This window comes from Meleagris gallopavo, chromosome 4 (genome assembly GCF_000146605.3).
Source record: "Meleagris gallopavo isolate NT-WF06-2002-E0010 breed Aviagen turkey brand Nicholas breeding stock chromosome 4, Turkey_5.1, whole genome shotgun sequence".
NCBI classification, from domain to species: domain Eukaryota; kingdom Metazoa; phylum Chordata; class Aves; order Galliformes; family Phasianidae; genus Meleagris; species Meleagris gallopavo.
The window spans coordinates 45,967,074-45,984,442 of record NC_015014.2 but is presented as its reverse complement, the minus strand read 5'-3'; the positions used below and the strand labels follow the sequence as shown (position 1 = coordinate 45,984,442).

The 17,369-nt window shown below is 40.3% G+C and overlaps 2 protein-coding genes across 6 annotated transcripts; both read right to left on the bottom strand.

Moving 5' to 3' along the window:
• Positions 1 to 1,750: 1,750 nt before the first annotated feature.
• On the bottom strand, positions 1,751 to 11,156 carry LRRC66 (leucine rich repeat containing 66). 5 transcript variants are annotated; one of them, XM_010710186.3, is made up of 5 exons: positions 11,024 to 11,156; positions 10,303 to 10,797; positions 8,984 to 9,153; positions 7,724 to 8,054; positions 1,751 to 5,456 (listed from the first exon to the last, which is right to left on the bottom strand). In XM_010710186.3, exons 2-5 carry the CDS (start codon positions 10,790 to 10,792, stop codon positions 2,782 to 2,784), a joined length of 3,666 nt encoding a protein of 1,221 aa, XP_010708488.1. In that variant the 5' UTR covers positions 10,793 to 10,797; positions 11,024 to 11,156; the 3' UTR covers positions 1,751 to 2,781. The 5 variants fall into 5 exon arrangements, with proteins under 5 accessions (XP_010708488.1, XP_019470412.1, XP_010708490.1 ...); XM_019614867.2 differs by having other exon boundaries at positions 10,303 to 10,638; XM_010710188.3 differs by having other exon boundaries at positions 10,303 to 10,475.
• A 132-nt stretch (positions 11,157 to 11,288) lies between these two features.
• SGCB (sarcoglycan beta) lies at positions 11,289 to 17,072 on the bottom strand. Its single transcript, XM_019614869.2, has 7 exons — positions 16,780 to 17,072; positions 16,595 to 16,669; positions 16,205 to 16,414; positions 15,615 to 15,800; positions 15,332 to 15,523; positions 14,012 to 14,143; positions 11,289 to 13,364 (listed from the first exon to the last, which is right to left on the bottom strand). The coding sequence occupies exons 3-7, from the start codon at positions 16,382 to 16,384 to the stop codon at positions 13,347 to 13,349; spliced, it is 708 nt and encodes a 235-aa protein (XP_019470414.1). The 5' UTR covers positions 16,385 to 16,414; positions 16,595 to 16,669; positions 16,780 to 17,072; the 3' UTR covers positions 11,289 to 13,346.
• Positions 17,073 to 17,369: the final 297 nt, after the last annotated feature.

Genomic DNA, 17,369 nt, shown 5'->3' with positions numbered 1-17,369 from the left:
ATGGGCAATTGAGTTGGTCATTTTAAAGCAGAAGAGATAATATCTAAGCAGAGCAGTAGAAAAGTTGTTAGCATTAGACATGAAAATTGCAGCCTAAATGTATGTTACACATTCTTGGCTTTTGTTTTAAAAGGAACCATTAGTTAATCTTACTATTCTGTATTTCTTTCAGATTTCCAAATCTAATTTTGAATAGGAAACAGACTTTTAAAGCCTGACAAAATGAATAAAATATACATTTTGGACACATTTCTCAAGATTTTGTTTTAAATTTTGTGCAGTACTTAAGCTATCACTCTGAAGGGTTTTGACAATATTTTAATGTAAATGTCTTTAAGTAATATTCTCATGTTGAGACTATACTAGGGAAGCTGTTTTCCAGTAAGTTTAAGTTGATGATCAAAGCTGGAATGGCCTTCAGCACTCGTAAGAATGTTGTTTTCTCCTTTTATTTATTATTAGGTGAGTCACAGTCTTCTGTACTAGGAGAATTTCCATATTGCTGCCCAAATAGTTTCTGATGTTAATTATATGTAGATTAAATGTGAATGTCTTTGTATTCGATGTTTGTTTTTTAGCCCAGTAATTAATGTTCTCTGGAAAGACTGAAATGCTTTGTGCCTGTGGCAGACAACTTGTTAACTATCACTGTATTGTAAACAAGTAGTTGAAAATCCAAGTTTTGTTTCATTCCAAGTTTCTCCACCTGCTCATAAGACTTAGGTTTTTTTCCTACACTCATTGACTGAGGGATACAGTGTTTTTTCGACCCTTGAGCTGAGCACACATAAGAAAGGTCTGCCCAGACCATTACCAACATGCAGTCAAATCTTCATTCTTCGTTTGAGAATTCATACAGTGTCTGTTCAGATTGTGGTTTTGGTTTTTTTTGTTGATTTTTTTCTGGTTGTTTGTTTGTTGTTGTTGGTTGTTTTTTTTTTACCTTATGTTACTGATGAAGCTATAGAAGTTTCAATGTCTCTAGAGCAGTTGAGTTATACCTTTCAGAAAGTATGACTTCTATGGAGGAAAAAATAATAGGTATTCTAGAAAATGCTCAGAGATTAAATGAAATGAATGATGTTTTCTGTGCAAATGAGATGTAGTTGATAAAAAACAGCTGAATTGTAAAGAAAAGTGAATGGTAATAGAATCCCAAAGGGATTCAGGAAACAGGAGGTTGTAACTTTGGGTAGCTGGAGAAGGGCCTGGAGAAATAGGGTGAATGGAGAAGAGGACACAAAATATGAAGAGCATTGGCTGGAAGCCACAGAAAATGTAAAAGGTTTTGCATTATCTCTAAGAGCAGTTGCTAATGATGTGAGGAAGTATTAAAAAGGAGAAGAAGCTGGGTGTTTGTGTTTTAACAGTAGCAAGGCAAGGGTGCAAGATTATGCAGGAATCTGAAGGTAAGTTTCAGACAGTTTCACAACAATATTGTGACAGTAGAAGGAAATAATTTGGCACATGTTAAAAATTCCTTGAAGGAGTAAATGTATTCTTGTGGATCTGATGAGAACAGCAAGTAATCTTCTGAAGCTTTACTGCACAAAAGGAGTCTTAGAACACTTGCTGCTCCTCAGAAGTAATGTGGTGTATATAATGCTACTGCAGCATTCTGGTGTTTGGAGAAGATGAGAAAAACTGTTGCCAATGTGTATTTTGAAAGCCTGTTGAACTGTAGTAGCAGCAACTGAGCAAATGTTGCTGTGACACCAACAGAGTCACACAGACACCTTTTTTTGCTTTATTTTTTTTTGCCATGATCCACGAAATTGGCTCACTTGTGTGGTTAGATGTCTGTCTTAGTGTGTTAGCAGCTGGTACAACCTAAGGTCAGTCAGTGCATGACATAAAGAGCAAATCTACATTGTCTTAATGTATTCCAAAGTTGCTGTGGCTACTGTTGCCTTCTGTGACCTATAAGTAATTTGCTTTACCCAAATTGTTATCTATGTCTTTTTTTTTTTACTTTCAGTTTGAAGTTTTTCTTGACGAAAGCAGCCAAGCAGTGCTTTCTCTTTATGTAGAACATTTATTTAATAGTTCTCAGAAGTTAAAGGCATTGGTAAAGTAGTCTTCATTGTCTTTAATGAGGGTAGAGTAACCTCTGCCCCTCTATCTAAATGTACTGTTTCTGTTTTTTGCAATGAATTCAAATCCCAGGAATACAGCATTTGAATATTGCTTAGATTTTATGTAATATTGCAAAGCTGGGGAAATTCAGAGAATTGTAATCCAGAAATTGTTTCACAGAAGCAGAAGGTGGTAATATATTTATTTCACATATAGGGTGATTCCTGTAGCAAACATACAATAATAGTAATGATGTAATAATAATTTCAGTGTTACATTTATTTTTGACATAAAACTGTGCGTGTTAGAATTTGCAAAGGAAACTAATATTTCAGTACCAAAAGTAAGCAAGTATATTACTAGACCTCAGCTAAAGGTTTATTAGCTAACATAACTACTGAGGAATTTACTCATTCAGGTATCCTAGAGTTGCAAGTACAAGTTTATGGTATCTGACTTGTATGTATACAAATATCTATGTCAGCCTGAGTTGCCCTTTGGAGTAAGATTTTTCTGAATTAGATGAGTAATTAGATGAATCCATGCTTTACACATCACACAGGGCAGGTCTAGTTCCATGACCTGCATGTCTGAAGTTAAAGGCAGATAGCTGTACTGAGCAAAGATAAGCAAAAAACCCCATAACTTCCTTCTAAGACGCAGTCACTTTGCACCTGTAGGAGGTTAGCAGTGTGCTGCTGTGTCTCAACCGTCAGAGTCTGCTCTCCTACTTTGCAAAATATTAGCAAATCCATCAAATGCTCTTTTCTTCTTAATGAAAAGCTGGCCCTGTCCTAAACTGGTCTGAGCTTTTTGACAGTGTTTTTCACTGGAATCTGGGAGGCTGGCAGGTGTTGTAGAACTGCTCTCTGGTGCTGTCAAAGAAGTGTCACCCTCCAGCTCACTGGGATCAGTTGTTGGGCAGGTTTTGTTTCCTGCAGTCTTTTGTGGGAACAGAACTGAGCTGTGCTGTGTGCTTCTGCTCAGGGAGCTGAGTGGGACTGGTGAGGAATGCACATTCTCTTCACTTGGATCCAACTGGAAATAATTTTCTATGTTGAAGACTGACTGTGTTTTCCCAGGAGATTCAAGGTGCAATTTTGTCATAACACTGCATGATTGCATTTTGTCAGAAAAGCTACAGTTGTTGCTGTCCTGTAATTCCCTGTATTCATCACATTCTTCACTGAAACCTCTTTTTGTTTTATCTTCATGAGTTCTGGCTGAATTAATGTGCTCATCCTGTAGTAACGACTCTTTCTCCGTAATGGCCGTAGAAGGTTTTTCAGTTGTGTTTTCAGATAAGGATGGATGAGGTGACTTGTTGCTGGCTGTGCTGGCATGCGGGAGAGGTGCTTCGTTAACAGTTGCATTCAAACCAGTATCAAGAGGAGTACAAACAAAATGATCGTTCTCAGATGTGTTCGTGTTCCATCTCAGAGCAGTGTCCCCTTCCCAACGGTCGCTTTCAGAGGAGCTCTCATCTGTGAGCTGCTCTGTGCTTATGTCTGGTGCATGTTCCTTCTGTTCTGTGGGGCTGTGTCTGAGGAGGTGCTGTAGTTGAAAAGAAAACCGGTGTGGCTGCAGCTCAGCATCTTCAGGAGTATTTTCGGTACCTGGTGCATATGTAGGAGAATGTTTTAATGAAAGTGATGTGTTGCTGAAGTCTGTGTTGTGCTTGTAGGGAGAATCAGAAATTGAGTTTTGTGCTGTTGACTCTTTGATAAAATAGTCAAATGCATCAGGAACTTCTGGACTTGAACTAATTGAGTCTGATCCTGACGTGCTTACATGATCACTGCGTTTGGCAGCATGAACTGATGCTGCTTCAGGCATGATGGTGTCTGACCCATAATCAGTAGTGGTTCGAAAATATGCACTGTGCTTATCTCCATTTTTTCCAATACACCGAAGTTCTGCAGCAATGCTCAGGGATTCTAGCGGCGCTGAGAAATTACCGATTCCATTTGTTTCAGCTTTCTCCAGTGATGACAGAGGAGCTGGCAAGTTGCTGCTAACGCTGGGTTGTTCCAGGTCAAAGTCTTCTAAGGAGCTGCAGTCACTCATCGTGAATGGAATCCCTTCATCTGAAGAACTGTCACCAAAGAAATCTGCAAAATTACCTTTCTCGTTTCTACAATCTCTTTTACAGCTGTGCTCTATATGAGGTGTGTTCTCAGTTTTTTGGTGAATGCTTAAGTTCTCAATATTTGCATCTCTCTTAGAGCTGATGGGTAAAATAAGATTTCCCACGTCACTGTTTGTATTTACGTTGCTATTTAGACCAAATTCTCTATCACAGCTTTGCCTTCCAGGCATAAATTTTGTAGAGCTTATAGGTTCATGGTGTAAAATGTTCCCTTTGTATTCAGGTGTTGCCTCTGACTGCTGCTGACCAGAGCTGTTGCCCACCTCATTGTCCCTGGAATATTGCACACTGGTTTGGGGTTGCACTGTGGGAAGTGGGAAGCCAGCATCTCCTGTGCAGGGTAAATTTGTGTCTGCAGGATCCATGTGAACTGAGTGAGAGCCAGTGTTGTGTCTGCTGGGCATGGGGGGGACTCTGCTCTGCTCTGAGTCTGTGCTGTTTGTGTACTTTGGGTCTTTCCATGGTGACAAGCTGTTCCCCGTTAATTTCCTTGGTGTTACTTCATTGCTGCTCTCGTAATCCATCCTTGCAGTAAGCTGTCCAGTGTTTACGTACATGGCATCACTGCTATGAGTTTTGGTGTTGGAAGACACCGTATTGTTTTTTACGTTAATCTCATTATTGCTTTGTTTTGGGAACTCCTCAGTACTTGGTGTGCGTCCAGTGCCACCAATGACATCTTCATACAACTGAGTAGTTCCTGTAGGAGAAGCATGTGTGCTTCTTGAAGAATTATCATAAAAAACTAATGTATTATGCTGTGTGTTCATTGGTTTGCTCACGGAGTGCTTTCTGCTTGGAGTTTCATCTGAAAAAGCATAGTTAGCGTAGATGTGTTCTGGAGCTGGGGCTTTGTTCCTGCACATGCGCATCCACAAGCGTGCGAGGCAGGGCCTGGCCAGGACGCCCAGGCAGAAGGCACAGAGAAATGTAATGAACACCGAGAGGCATACAGCCAGCGTCAGGTCCTGCTGCGTTCCTCCTGCTCTAACACCACCTGGATTGGTGTCCCGAGTTTTTCTAACCAGAGGTGCTGGAACCTTTTCTTTTACCTGTACATTGTAGATGAGATACTTCTTCCTTGTTGCATTAAAAGTACACATATATAACCCTTCATCACTTTTCTCAGCATTGTGTATTACTAAATTATTAATTTTATCTAGTGTCAGATGAGGAAGACTGCTTTCCTCTGAAATTCTGCCTTTAGGTGTCCACCACGAGACTCCATTACCTGAAATGAAAGAAAGCACAAATTGAAACTTTCTTAAAAGCAGAGTATACTTGGCTGGTGGAGTCAGGTTATTTCTACACAGGCATACTCTGACCTACCAGTGATAATTTTTGTGTTATTTTTATGAAAATCAATTTTTTTTTCTATTCATGGTCACTTGTCATTGTGCCAAATATATGTTAAATAGCTTTCTATTTTCTCTACATTTAAAACACAGCACATGTAGTGTGTTAACAGCAGGCTTTACAAAAAGAACGGTGTGGATGAGGGAGGAGGACCTCGGGCTGATGGCTGGTCTTTGCCATGCTACAAACCATTGTGGCTCTGCTTGGTGCAGGATGCCTGGTCCTAGCACAGTGTGGCCATGCTGCCTCATGTGCCTGAGAGCAAACTGTCAGGTCTTTGCCAGTCTTTAACTGCTGCACTATTCCTCTGGTTACTGCTCAGGCTGCAGCAAAGACAGTTGGCAAACCAAGACAATTTGTGCACACCCAACAAGTGTTCCAGCCTCTAGCAAGTGTAGGATGTGGCTGGTTTCTGCCTTTTGGAATGTATTCCAATGTTGTATGTACAGCTTTGCTTTTGGACTGCTTAGGCTTCCACTTGAGTTTAGGTGCCACACAGTCTGTTGACTTGAACCCTGATCATATTTTCTGTGATTTATTTGGAAAGCAGACCAGAAGGGTGTTTTTTCTGATAGACTAATTATTTTCATTTGGGGATAAAATGTTCCAAAGGGAAATCCTTACATCCCATAGTACTATTAGTCTGTTAAATTGTACTGCATTGTGGTTGATGCCAAATGCCTCTTCTCCTTTGAGTTTTATCTCAGTGTTCCTTCTGCAAAATCTGAGCTCTGCAGGTTTTTGTCCCCTGTACTGTGAGTGCTATGCCCATGTCTGCTAAACTCTGCACTGAGCAAGCTGCAGTCCATGGGGGCTGCACTTATGTAGGGGTGCGAGTCCTCTCCCTGTCAAACACAATAAACTTTGAATAAGGCCAAGTGCAGGGTGCTGCATTTGGGTTGGGGCAGTCCCAGGTGTTTATACAAACTGGGAAAAGATCTCCTTGAGAGCAGCCCTGCAGAGAAGGACTTGAGGGTCCTGGTGGACGAAAAGATGGACATGAGCCAGTAGTGTGCGCTTGCAGCCCAGAAGGCCAGCTGTGTTCTGGGATGCGTTAAAAAAGGTAGAGGGAGGTGATTGTACTTAGCTCTTGTGAGGCCCCATCTGGATACTGCATCCAGGCCTGGGGCACTCAGTACAGGAAAGACATGGAGCTTTTGGAGTGGGTCCAGAGGAGGGCCACTAAGATGATCAGAGGGTTGGAGCACCTCTCCTATGAGGAAAGTTTGAGGGAACTGGGATTGTTTAGCTTGGAGAAGAGAAGGCTTAGGAGAGACCTCATTGCAGCCTTCCAGTACTTGAAGGGAACCTATAAACAGGAGGGGGAACGGCTGTTTATGAGGGTGGATAGTGATGGGACAAGGGGGAATGATTTTAAACTCAGACAGGGGAGGTTTAGGTTAGATATTAGGAGGAAGTTTTTCACATAGAGGGTGCTGACACACTGGAACAGGTTGCCCATGGAGCTTGTGGATCCCCGTCCCTGGAGGCATTCAAGGCCAGGCTGGATGTGGCTCTGGGCAGCCTGGTCCTAGTAGTTGGCGACCCTGCACATAGCAGGGGTATTGAAATTAGATGATCACTGTGGTCCTTTTCAACCCAGGCCATTCTGTTATTCTATGATTCGTTTCACTCTGCTGTGACCAAATACCAGAAACTCTTCTGTATCCTTCTCCTTTTTCTACATCCTTCCAGAACTGCTACCCCACAGCTGTTAACTGCAGTAAGAGAAAAGCCCATTCTGTGCTTTGTTTGCATTCAATAATTACCTTACACATTTGCAACATATTGCATACTGACATTTGTATATGGTTGGACTTTAGCATCTCTTGTTAGTTTAACACAGGAAATGAGATGAAGGCATGAGGGTTGGAACTAAATGATTTTTGAGGTCCTTTCCAACCCAAGCTATTCTATGATTCTGTTCTATGATTTCTGTGATTGCATTCTATGATTCCACTTTTGAGAAATATGACTTTCAAAATTTTTGGTGTAATAATTATTAATTAGCACGTTAAATTGTCACTTGGTTATATTTAAAGCAGCACCTTCAGAAACCCACTTTCCTAACCAGATTTGTGTGAGCATTCTGCATGCAATAGGATTTTAGCAGCGCATGGGGCACAGCCCTGTTCCACGTACCCAGTGTGTCACCCATGCTGCAGCGCAGCACTGATGTCTCCCTCAGTGGGACCACAGCTGTCCTGGACAAAACACTGTCACTGCAGTTCAGGTGGAAACTTGAAAGATATAGCAGAGGCTTTTGTGAGCTGGTGGCAGTTTTACTGCACGATGTAATCAGCTTTTTTCTCATGGAGGCAGAAAGAAAATGGAGTAGATGTTTCAAAGCACGAAGTCTGTAGTTACATATCCAGGAATTGTTGAACAAATCCACTTTGAGTTGAAAGATGTTCAAATTGATTAATAGGTGAGGTAGAATGGTTGTCAGAGGGTTTTCACGGAGGTCCACGACCTATGTGGAAGTAATTCATTCAGAATTAATTTCATAGCATTCTTAAGATTTGGAAAAGACCTTTTAAGATCACCATGTCTAGCTGCCAGCTGGTCACCCCATGCCCACTAACCAGGTCCCTCATCTGCCACAACGCAGTTACTGAACACCTCAGGGATGGTAACTCTACTACCTCCCTGGACAGTCCATTCCAATGCCTCATCACTCTTTCTAAGAATAAGTCTTTACTAATCATTTGGTAAGAACAGAACAGAATTTGAGTTGCAACATCAACCGTAACATTTCTTTTACTAAAAGAGAGCATTTTTAAAGTATCAGGAACAATATCTGTGCTAGAGATGTCAAAATACTGCACTGAGGTTTTTGATTTTAGGACAGGGGTTTGGCAGCCTGTCATTGTAGGCTACTTCTGTGTGGCTGGGAATCTGCAGGGCTCTTGCCAGAGGATGCCTGCATTAGCAAGGGGCTGTTCAGTCTTTTCAGGACTCTCTGGTCTCCTCGGAAATAGCCTCTTCAGCCTCATTTCTTCTGCAGCTCATGTACAATTCCTTCTCAGCTGGACTGTGCCAAAGTTGATAAAGGTCCATCATAGCATTTTAGTGTTTTGCCTTTCTTTGAGGAGTGGAAAGGGCGTGTGTGTCTGAGCACACGTGGAAGGGTAGGGGAAGGAAGTCCATGGAGATATGCACTGGCTTTTGGCATAGTTAAATGGGTAATTGCATGGCTATATTTTCTATATTTACAATTATATGTTTCTACGTATAAAAGTATTACTTGTGCTATATACAAGTAATGACTATTTAAATTATTTGCTTAAATTTTTATAATTGTGTACTAAAAATCAGACCAATATAATCATTACTGAATAGCTGATTTAAGAATCTTTTAGTGCTGATTAGCACAAAACACTGAAACTGTTGTAATACAACCTGTAGTTTGTTGAGATCCTTGAAGGCGTCAGGATGAATGTTTGCTATCCTGTTGTTTTGCAAGTAGATATTTTTCAGCTGCGAACAGTTGTGAAAATCATTCAGATCAATTTGCAGTATGCCATTGAATGACAAATGGACAGTTTGTAAAGACTGCAGAAGTCCTAGCCCTAGGAAGAGCAGAATTATTTTACATTTCATGTTCTTGTTTTCCCAGTTGTCAGGTGGTTTTAAAAAATTGTTTGGAACAAAATTCATTCCATTGCTATCTACCGCAACTAGTGGCTGCAGGCTTTGATTTATTGTGCCTTTTCTACACAATGGTTGTCCTATCCTGAAAGCTGTATAACATCAACAGCAGGCATTGTGATATATTCACAACCAAAGGATTTTTTTTTTTTTATTGCATCTCCATAAAAGCAGTAACATTCCTTCATGCTGTGAAAATCTTTTAGCATGCTTCTCTGGAGAATGAGTGATGACAAAGGAACAGTTTGAAGAGATTCTGATAATTACTCCAAATATTAATTGCAAATAAAACATGGAGATGCAAAAGCTGATGCAGTTTTTCCTCTTCACTCCCATCCGCATGTTCATGCACATTTTTCAGATGGGGAATTATTTAAACTGTAACCATAGGACGTGCACCTGACTGAAATCGAAAGCATGTTGTTGCTTTCATATCCCTCTGTGCCTGTGAATGAAGTGTGATAGTATGTCTTTCAGCAAACCCTCATTAGGACAGTGTCTGCCCTGCATAAGCAGCTCTATGGAATGCTGAAGATGTCTTGTTTTCTTACACACTGGTGCAGGGAGCCCCAGTTTAGCAAAGTCTTAAATAATTGTTAATAGGAGGTGTCAATTTGGGTGCTAGATGGCAGGTTTGTTTTGAATGAACTGAACATATTTTCCTGTCTTTGCAAAATACTGAATTTGGGGCCAGTTTTGTTTAGAAGAGTATTGACTTTATTCTAAGGAGTAGCATGAAATTGCTTTTGTAATTTTCTTAGATATTAATATCCACAATTGAGATGTAGAGGCTAGTGGTCTTCCTTGCCTCTCATGGGGTAAATTTTAGTTATACTTCACTGACATTAAGCATTACAATTGCAAGGACTGTAGAAAACCAAACGAATCCTGAATGACCCATTTGTTGCTGAACAATTTTCAGTCTGTATTTGGATACAGGTGAAACCTGGCCACACCTTACACATAACCAGTGGAGATAGTCTCATTCTAAATCTAGTCAGATGTACCGAATTTTATCCAAACCAATTTAATTCTTGTGAGTGAGGTCTTAAATATTTTGAAATGCTCACCTGTTGGAATTGCATGGAGGTTATTCCTTCCAGCTGACAGTACTTTCAAGGCAGGCAGGAAATGGTGGATTTCTCCAAATGTTTTAGACCCATGTGCAGGTGTAGGTGGGTCCAGTGTGAGGGTGCTGATGGAGTTACCATTGAGGTTTAGAGTTTCCAACATTGGTAAATTTCTAAAAGCAGTTATGGAGATTTCAGAAATCAGGTTGTTACTGAGATTCAGATGTTTCAGCATCCAGTCTTCATTTCTCCCAGTGGTGCACAGGAAAGTTTTGATGTTGTTGTAACTTAAATCAGCTGTTACCGCTGGTAGTGATATATCTTCTGGAATAGCACCTAGTCCCATGAAAGAGCAATTCACTACGAACTTCTCATCCCACCAGCAGGCTGTATGGCGATGTGTATTAAGAAGCTGCTTGGTTCCCACTGATCCAGAACAATTAAAGTAAAGGAGCAGCATAGCTGTGAGACTCAGGTGAACATTATCCATAATGTCTATATGTAAGATGTAAAATTAGGGTAAGTTCAGCATAACAAGAGGTGAAACAGAAAGAGGAAATACTTCAGCATTCAAAAAAACCAACACTAAATAAATACCCAACCATTACCAGCGTTCTGTCTGAAACACACAGCTTTAGAGGGTTAGGTATTTTTGAAAAAAGCACTTCCATAAACTGGGGAGCTTCCCCCTCCCTCCCCCTCTCCCAAAGACAATCCAAACCTTTTCTTTCTCTTCCAGTCCTTCAGTTGAGAAACACAGCTTCTCAGGAACCCGTGAACTAACCACAGTAGAGACTTTTGAACTGTAACTTCAGGTATAATATATAGCCATCACTGATCAAAGTCCACCAAATATAATCTATGACAAATAGCTGTGGAATGATTTTCATACTTACAGTTAACACAATACCAGTTTCACTGTCAACACAACAATGTGTTTCAATGAAAAAAACACATTCTTACAAATAACAAGTCTAAACCACAGCTGAGTCTTAAAATTTATTTTTTCATTTAAAAACAAATTTAATTTAAAAACAAAGATTAGAAATGCAACTGTCTTCCAGCTACTGAAGCAACCACCACTTTTACAGATGCTGAGAATTCACCACAAGTATGTTGCTTTGGTGTACCCAGTAGGTATCTTACACAGAAGCATGTAGAACACAGCATTTCAAGTGCATCCGTGGGATTGAAATAAACAGTGTGTCACACAGTGTTTTAAATAAGCATAGAAAAATGTACTTCAGGCAGTTAGAAGATAAACAACAAATAACTGCACAACACGGGGTATGCGATGTCAACATTTCTCAAACTGTAATGAAGGCAACAAAATACCAATGCATAAATAGTGGCCAGCAAGAGTAATTCATATCATTGGGTATTTATATGACTGGTTTTGCTACATTTTGACTAAAAATCCACACTTCAATTCTCCAGACCATGATTTAAGAGTACCTTTGTGACACGTCTCTCAGCTATGCTGTGTGTAGTATAAGAATTCTTGATAATTATAGGTCTGGAATCCAATCCTAGCACGTAGGCATGATATCAAGCAGAGAAGAGCTATAAAGTGCTCTTCATGTGTATTCTACGTGACCAAGGCAGTATCTGTAATTTACCAAGTTCTATTATTTCAGCTTTGAGAACACCGCTGCTTATATTTATATATAAATACATGCACCAGTATTAATGTCAGTTATGTATATCAGTATTTGCATGTATATGCATATTTGTGTAATATATATGAATATAAGCAGCATTATATAATGTACATATAAATATGCATTATATGTGTGTAAATAAAGTGACAAACGGTGCCATTATCAAGTGAGTGCAAGATCTAAAAATGTAAGTTTTATTTCCTCAGGTGAAACATCCTCATTGGGAACTGCTTAGTGCCACGAACATGCATGTTTTCAGCATGGTTAATACATGTTAACTGTAGTAAAACTCTGAAGTTCATGAAGTCAGTATGCAAAACATACTTTATGTTTGTATTTTCCCATAATATTTAATGTAATTCAATGGCAGCAGGAGCTGACTTGTCTTTTGGAATTCAGTGTACTTCGAGAGCTATAAAACAAAGGTAGGCAATTCATGTTCCCGTAACAAATGCCCAATTCTGAAGTTAACATTTAACTTCTGCTCAACTTTTAGGAAGATAAATATGTGCTTATCTAAAAAAACTTGTCAAAAAAATGACTTGCAAAGTCACTATTGTGGCCTCCTCTATTTAGATTACTTGATGCTACTGTAAAACAAAACACACAGCAAACCTATTTCAAACAGAAGAAAAGTACATGGGATGAATGAGGATAATGAGCTGATCTCTTTTTAGCACAGAACACAGAACACCATCCCTCTACAAAAGCAGTTCTAAGGCTACAGTAATTTATTTATAAGGCCCCAGCTCACCATAGACGTAGTTTCATTGTTGACAAATTCAGATATACCTGTGGTTATTCTGCTGTCACGGGATCCAGTACCATCACAAAGAATTGCAGACTTCAGTTTAACTTCAGAATTGAATACTGACAATTCACAGGAAAAAAAGAGACCTGACCTTAGACACTGCTGCTTACAGTTATGCTTCAGTTCTTTAAACATATTCTACTGATCCCAATTCAGGAAGGCATTTCAGTATGCACATTAACTGAAAGCTCACTGAATCGGTGCCACTATTATGGCTAGCACAACGATGGCATTCAACTGCTGAATGTAACAGCCTGTGCTTAAAAATATTATGTAATAAATGTCAGTATAAACTCTTGTAGAAACAGAAATCCTTGAAGGCATGCAGTTACTTCATACAAATACTTGTAAACACATAAGAGAACTCTTCTGGTAGTGCTTTGCATTTCAGTGTGTGGCTCCACACGGATTGACAGAGGTCTGACAACCCATGTTGTGACCTGTCACTTGCACCTTGAACAGTGTTCCATCCGCACACATACAGAGCTTGAATCGCAGCCAGTTGCCGTTGTTAAACTGCTCCCCATAAGAAGAGCTTGGCAGTCGCGATGGGCTGACCATCACAGTTCCATTCAGGATAATGCTGTTTCCTTTTAAAAGGGAAGGAAAAAAAGAGAATTTTTGGGAAGGACAAGCTAGTTTAACAATAAATTATGTTAGAAAGGTTGTAGAAATCTACAGAATATAATATAACATATAAGAAGGTTTCATTAATTAAATTCACGAATAACCCAGCAGTTTCTCCATTACAGCCACGGTACTTTGCTATTCTAGTGGTAGATCAATACTTAGAAAGCAGTGGTAATGTGCTAGACAAATCTTCACAGACCTATAAGCAAAGGCAGTGAATTAAAAATATGTGAAATGGACTAATTTTAGTCTCTGTGCTTCTGCTGAAGGTCACTGTCCACAATAAAGCTTCAGGAAAAGAACATGTATTCCCTTTGGTGTTCATTTCAGTGCAAAAAAACAACAGTTTACCTTGAATCACTTTATGGGATTTTAGTGTCTTATAGTATTAAAACAGCATTACCTAAACACTGCTAAACCAATAAACAAATAAAAAGCGTAATAATAATCTACCTTAAAAAAATCCAATTAAGTATGCTGATTGCAACCAAACTTTTATGAATTGCTATTTTATATAAAATTTGAATCAATACAAAACAAAAAGAGTTTATTATCAGCTTGAACCCGAAAGAAAGACATTCAGAAAATGCTGTTGTGAAATACTTACTGCTTTAAGCTCCATGTTGCCCCCCATTCGAAACTCAATGGTCTTGCCTGTGATGAAAACGCCTTCATTTCCACGAACAATAGCACGGCCATCAACCTTTATGTTTAGGTCACTGGTTGCATTGCTAGTAATCTGAAAACGTACACAAACACAAGTAAAATGTGCCACTTGGGTTCATCTGAGTAACTTTAATAATCTTGAAAATATTGCTCAATAATTTAATAAAAAAACTTCAACGTGTTTTGTGCCCTTCTTCCAGTATGACTATGAAGATTTTGCTCATTTGTTATTTTCTGCATTTACATTTGCGTGACTTACTTAATTTTGGAAGGTAAGTACATAGTTCGTCTGTGTATTACTTGATTGTGATAAAAATAACTCATGTGACAGTTGCATGGGATACAAAATCAATGCTGCAAGCAAATGCAGCCTTCCATGTAAGGACTGATTATGTAAACTTGTTTCTCTGTTCTTATTTAACCTATTGCTCTGACATACTTAAAGTTCTACTTGTTATTTTTCTCTCTGCTGCATACTTTTTAATTACTAGCCAGCAGAGGAAACGTAAGGAAAAAATGAAAACCACTGTCTTTTCTTGGTCCTGAGACACATGCAACCCTCAATAAACCCACCGACGCCACTCTGTTAAGTGTTACACAACAAAACTGTGTGCAGTATTGTGTTTGGAAGGCCTTTATTATGACTGATATGCAGGAAAGAAGTTTCAGTCTGGCGATAAGATTGAGATTATGCATACAAAAATACACAGGTTTTTGATTCTCTAATAAATAAAGCATATTTAATGTAGAAACCAAACTAAGAACACGTTCAGCCTGGAAGCCATGAACTAACTAAACTCTCATAACGCCATGATTGTTCTCTATGCTTCTTAGGAATTCTGATTGTACTAACATTTATCACCAATAGAACGAAAGCGATGCACGACGTTGAAAAGTTCTCACTAGAAAAAGAAAAGGTTTTCATAGGAATTTTATTTCTGAAACAGCTATCCTCGTACAAACAAATGTATGTAGATGCTTAACAAAAAGTCACACAGGCTTCCTAATCCTGATAATGGAGCCAGCGTGGTATTCCAGATGTTACACTTGCTTAATAATGTCAGTTTTCATTTCTATTCTAATTTTTAGGATGCGTTTGGTTTTCAGAGGTGCCAATTTTAGCTATATTTAGTGAAATCTCTAGATTTGAAAGATGGAATTAATAAACTTCTTCCGTATTCTCCAACTAAGACAATTCGATAATTAGCTTTATAGCGAGTACTTAAAAAAGTTAATTTTTTAGAAGTTAAAGAAGACATACCCTCTCTGTAGAGGCCTTTTGTACATTCAAGATTTTAACTCCATTTGGCAGATGAAACTCATGAGTTTCATAGTCTGTGCTGAACAGAGTATTTTGTGTCCGTGGGTCAACAAATTCCATGCCGATATCACTGGTGATGGAAGTTTTGTCTTTTTCCACACTAAGCTTGGTTGTTCCTTGCTGAAATACAATCTTCAGAAGCAAGAGTCTTTAAGTTAATGACATTTCAAACATTACGTTTATTAATAACCCGAGTGTCATTCCAGTTCAGGACATAACTTACAGGCTGATTATTTCCAGTGATCACCAGATCTTCATTCCGTCTGCCTCCTACAGTGCTTTTGTACAGTGGATGTATCACCCCCATGTCAGAAACTTGCTTAAACCGCAGTAAGCCGCTCTCGTGGAACTCCATGCTGTCACAGCCATTGGGACCGATTCGAATCACTGCCCAGATAACAAGTGTAATCTGAAAGAGAAACACACGTTGTCAGATGTGACTTCAATATTACACACAGCTTAACAGTGAATCCTGGATACATCTGTACTGCACTGATAACATTTTGTGTATTTTGTGTTGCGGAGTTGGGGGAAGGGAGAGAGAGCATCAAGGCTCCCTCATCGAGGCTCCTGCTCCTGTGGGCTCATGCTGGGACCGTGCCAGGGAAATACTGATGACTGAACTGGAAGGATTCTTCTGTCTAATCCTGCTCAGAATACAAAGGAGCAAAAAGGAGAGGAAAAAATTATGTGCTTCCTTCAGTACTTTTTATGTCCTTCTCAGCCATACTAAAGTTCAAGTTTTCTTTCTCTAATGAACAGTCAAAATAAAATACATCCTAACATTGCTTACAGCCTAAGTATTATACTCACAATCAGATTGATGACAGCCAAAATAAAAAGAAGGACGATCACACAGATGGCCAAATTGCCTTTCCTGCCACGTAAGCCTGTCTTATGGAGTCGGTCTTCATCAATTGGAATGTATCCGGCTTTAAAGTTACTGTTGTGCTCCTTATTGACATTCCTGCGTTCTACAGCCTTCTCACGCATAGATTTCTTCACTGGCCCATTGGAACTTTGCTATGATACAAAGCACAAGTTAGCTGTTGCGAGGTGTGTATAAATCCACCAAAGTGACACACATCTATGTATGAAAAAAATACACAATTGATCATTAGAATATATTATATTCTACCTAGGATTATGTTATATTACAGCCTGCCATTCTGTACTTACAGTATAAAGCCACTGCCAGCTAACCTGTTGGGGTGTAACTTGGCAACCTGGCTGGCTGTAACTTACTGGTTGATGGTGATTGGATTGCAAGGTGTTTCCCTGCAAACAGTCATATTAGTGCATATCAGAAACACTCATAGACATTCATAGGAAAAGAAAGCTTGATTTTCCCGGCTATTTTCATAGCTTTGTACAATGCTTTGTTCCACCTTTCCTGAATGACTCAGGTCGCTGTGTAAAGGTCCAAAAAGGGGTTCGGTCTTTTGACGGCACAAGGTGCGTTCGGCTGAATCCCGGAGCTGCCCCGTGTGCTCGGTGTACGGGCACGCGGATGTACCGATGCGGCGGGTGAAGACGCCTTCTGTTTCTTTTGGAGCCGAGCAGGAAACGGTACCGAGCAAGACGCCTGACCCGAGCACAGTCTGACGTGCCGAAGCCAGCCGAGCTCGCCCCGCGCTCCTCCACGCCCTGAGCCGAGCGCAGTGACTCAGGCGCAGCTCTATTTATACCGCCCGGGTAACGGGCCGCTCCGTCACCCAGCAGCAGCTCGTTCCCACTCGCGCAGCGCCGCCACGGCTCCGTGCCAACACGTCAGAACACCCCGCTTCCCAAAAGTACCCTCCCCGCTCGCTTCCCCGCCGCCCCCCAAGGCCCGTTCACGGGACACCGGCTGCTGTAACGACCACGGCACGCAGTCAGCCTCCCGCCGGCCCCAGATGTTCGGAGCGGGACATCTGTTGGCTGCCGGGATCCCCGTCCCGAGGGCGGCTCGGACCCTCACCGCGAAAGCGGCGCCCCC

Bases quoted from the DNA above. Each gene is read 5' to 3' on its own strand.
- SGCB (XM_019614869.2), bottom strand. From the start codon at position 16,384: ATGCGTGAGAAGGCTGTAGAACGCAGGAATGTCAATAAGGAGCACAAC. The intron at 15,524-15,614 runs GTAAGTTATGTC...TTGCTTCTGAAG, and splicing joins TCACTGGAAATAATCAGCCT to ATTGTATTTCAGCAAGGAAC. The intron at 14,144-15,331 runs GTATGTCTTCTT...GTACGTTTTCAG, and splicing joins AAAAGGCCTCTACAGAGAGG to ATTACTAGCAATGCAACCAG.
- LRRC66 (XM_010710186.3), bottom strand. From the start codon at position 10,792: ATGGATAATGTTCACCTGAGTCTCACAGCTATGCTGCTCCTTTACTTT. The intron at 8,055-8,983 runs GTTGTATTACAA...ACTTCCACATAG, and splicing joins AGGATCTCAACAAACTACAG to GTCGTGGACCTCCGTGAAAA. The intron at 5,457-7,723 runs GTACGTGGAACA...CTTTCATTTCAG, and splicing joins CAGCATGGGTGACACACTGG to GTAATGGAGTCTCGTGGTGG.